Source organism: Laccaria bicolor, genomic scaffold, assembly GCF_000143565.1.
Source record: "Laccaria bicolor S238N-H82 LACBIscaffold_1 genomic scaffold, whole genome shotgun sequence".
NCBI classification, from domain to species: domain Eukaryota; kingdom Fungi; phylum Basidiomycota; class Agaricomycetes; order Agaricales; family Hydnangiaceae; genus Laccaria; species Laccaria bicolor.
In genome coordinates, this window is record NW_001889872.1 from 2,979,013 (window position 1) to 2,980,890 (window position 1,878).

The 1,878-nt window shown below is 48.0% G+C and overlaps 2 protein-coding genes across 2 annotated transcripts in view; both read left to right on the forward strand.

Annotated features, from left to right (window-relative positions):
* LACBIDRAFT_301861 (uncharacterized protein) overlaps nt 1-557 on the forward strand; it is a gene marked incomplete at its 5' end in the record, with an annotated part of 897 nt that extends 340 nt beyond the window's left edge. The window contains one exon of the mRNA XM_001873645.1: nt 214-557. Within this exon, the coding sequence (XP_001873680.1) occupies nt 214-348 (135 nt within the window). The 3' untranslated portion in view covers nt 349-557. The remainder of the gene's footprint in view (nt 1-213) is intronic.
* Nucleotides 558-660: 103 nt separating this feature from the next.
* LACBIDRAFT_301862 (uncharacterized protein) lies at nt 661-1,129 on the forward strand (the record flags this gene model as incomplete). The annotated part of the gene is made up of 4 exons (XM_001873646.1): nt 661-763; nt 813-837; nt 886-994; nt 1,046-1,129. 4 exons carry the CDS (start codon nt 661-663, stop codon nt 1,127-1,129), a joined length of 321 nt encoding a protein of 106 aa, XP_001873681.1.
* Between the last annotated feature and the right edge of the window lie 749 nt (nt 1,130-1,878).

Sequence of the window (1,878 nt, forward strand, 5' to 3'; positions counted from 1 at the left end):
CAACGCGGGGTCCAGCGTGATACGTGGCATTTGGTAGTCCCAAAATGACGAATGTGAGCAAGATGTTCTGAAAAGAGTGTGAGCAAACGAGAGTTGGCAGGGAAAATAGAAAAACGAAAGGCAAGCCCAGTCCTCAGAGGGGCTGTAATAGTGACGGTAAGGAAGAGAGAGAGATTGCTTACATAGACTATCACATGCCCTGTACAAAGACAGCACCCTAACATTCCACTCGTGCCTCGCTACATGCTAGGGCAAGATCCTCACAAGTTAAACAATCAATATACCCAACATTCCGGCGTGCAATACTACTGCACGAGGTTGTCGGCTAGTGGAATTCGTTTTCTCTGAGGTGTGTTGCTGTTCCAGCGACACACCTTTTGTGAATTGCTTTGGTGCTGGATTGCTGTTTACCGCGCCCCATTCGTTTGCATTTGGACGGACATACGAACATGCAACCACATCTCCCAACACTACCATACGTCGTCGTTCATCTAGCTAACTTGCTCCTTCTCCCGACTGTTCTAGTATGTCTATCCAATTTTTTCTTATTTGTCGTATTAGACACTTTTTGTTACGAGTGTTGTGGGTTGTTGTGCGACAGCTTTATAAAATAAAATAAAAGAACTGGGCTGCTTGAACGTTTCAACGAGTCAACTCATCATGTCCAGACAAGACAAAGTAACAACGGAAAGATTCACAAGGACTCTAAGGGAGATGGTGAAGAGACCAGAAAACAAACTTTGCGCTGACTGTAAGCGAAACGGTGCGTAAGCTTGCTTTCGCTGTAGCCATCCACTACTCACGTTCTTCAGATCCTCGGTGGGCTTCCTGGAATCTGTACGTGCGATGAGGGAATGAACCCATTCGCGGCTTATTCAGTGTTAGTGGCGTGTTTTTGTGCATCCGATGCTCGGGCATCCACCGTGGTATGGGGACGCATATTAGCAAGGTCAAATCTGTTGATCTGGATGTGTGGACCCCAGAGCAGATGGAGGTATGGTTCGTTCAAAACCTTCTTACACCATGCCTTCATATCGTCTTTCAGTCTATCCAGAAATGGGGGAACCATCGCGCAAATCTATATTGGGAAGCTCATCTCAAGTCAGGGCACACCCCTCCTGAGCAGTAAGGAACTTCATCCAGACCATGGTATCCTTGTTCATACTTTTCAGCAAAATGGAATCCTTCATTAGATCCAAGTACGAATCACGCCGATGGGCTCTAGACGGGCTCCCTCCGGTTGACCCATCCGTCTTGGAGAATGCTTCTTCGGCTGCAATACCAGATCCTTCTTCCTCACAAATACCAGAACAAACTCAACCCAAGAGTGTTACTTCTACTCGACCATCTCACGCTACGATTTCGAGTATCTCTCGTCAATCCAATGTTGCGATCAACCCTCCACCTCAACATCACCAGCTGCTTTCTGCTGGATACTCGAATAGACAACCGAATACCACATCCGCCGATTCATCCGTTCCTCAACCCGTTCACCACGAATCGACTCTGCAGACCAACATCCCACAAAATGACTTGTTTTCTCTTGATTTCCACGCTCCACCGCCTGTGAATAATGCACCCGTGCAGCAGGTCAAGAAGGATTTCAAGCAAGACATTCTATCCCTGTTTTCTAGCCCCCCGGGCGCAACTCAGCCTGCTACGGCTGGCTTTGGACACTATAATAATACGCCCGTTACTGCATCGTCCTCCCCTTGGGGTAGCATACAACCACAGCAGCCTAATGTCGTGGGAGCTTGGGGTGCTAGCTCAGCCTGGACAGGACCGAGTGCTCCGGATTTGCCGAATACCGTCTGGGCAAATTCTCCACAACATCAGCAAGCAAGTCTGTTGAATACAAGCAATGTATGGGATGGAATA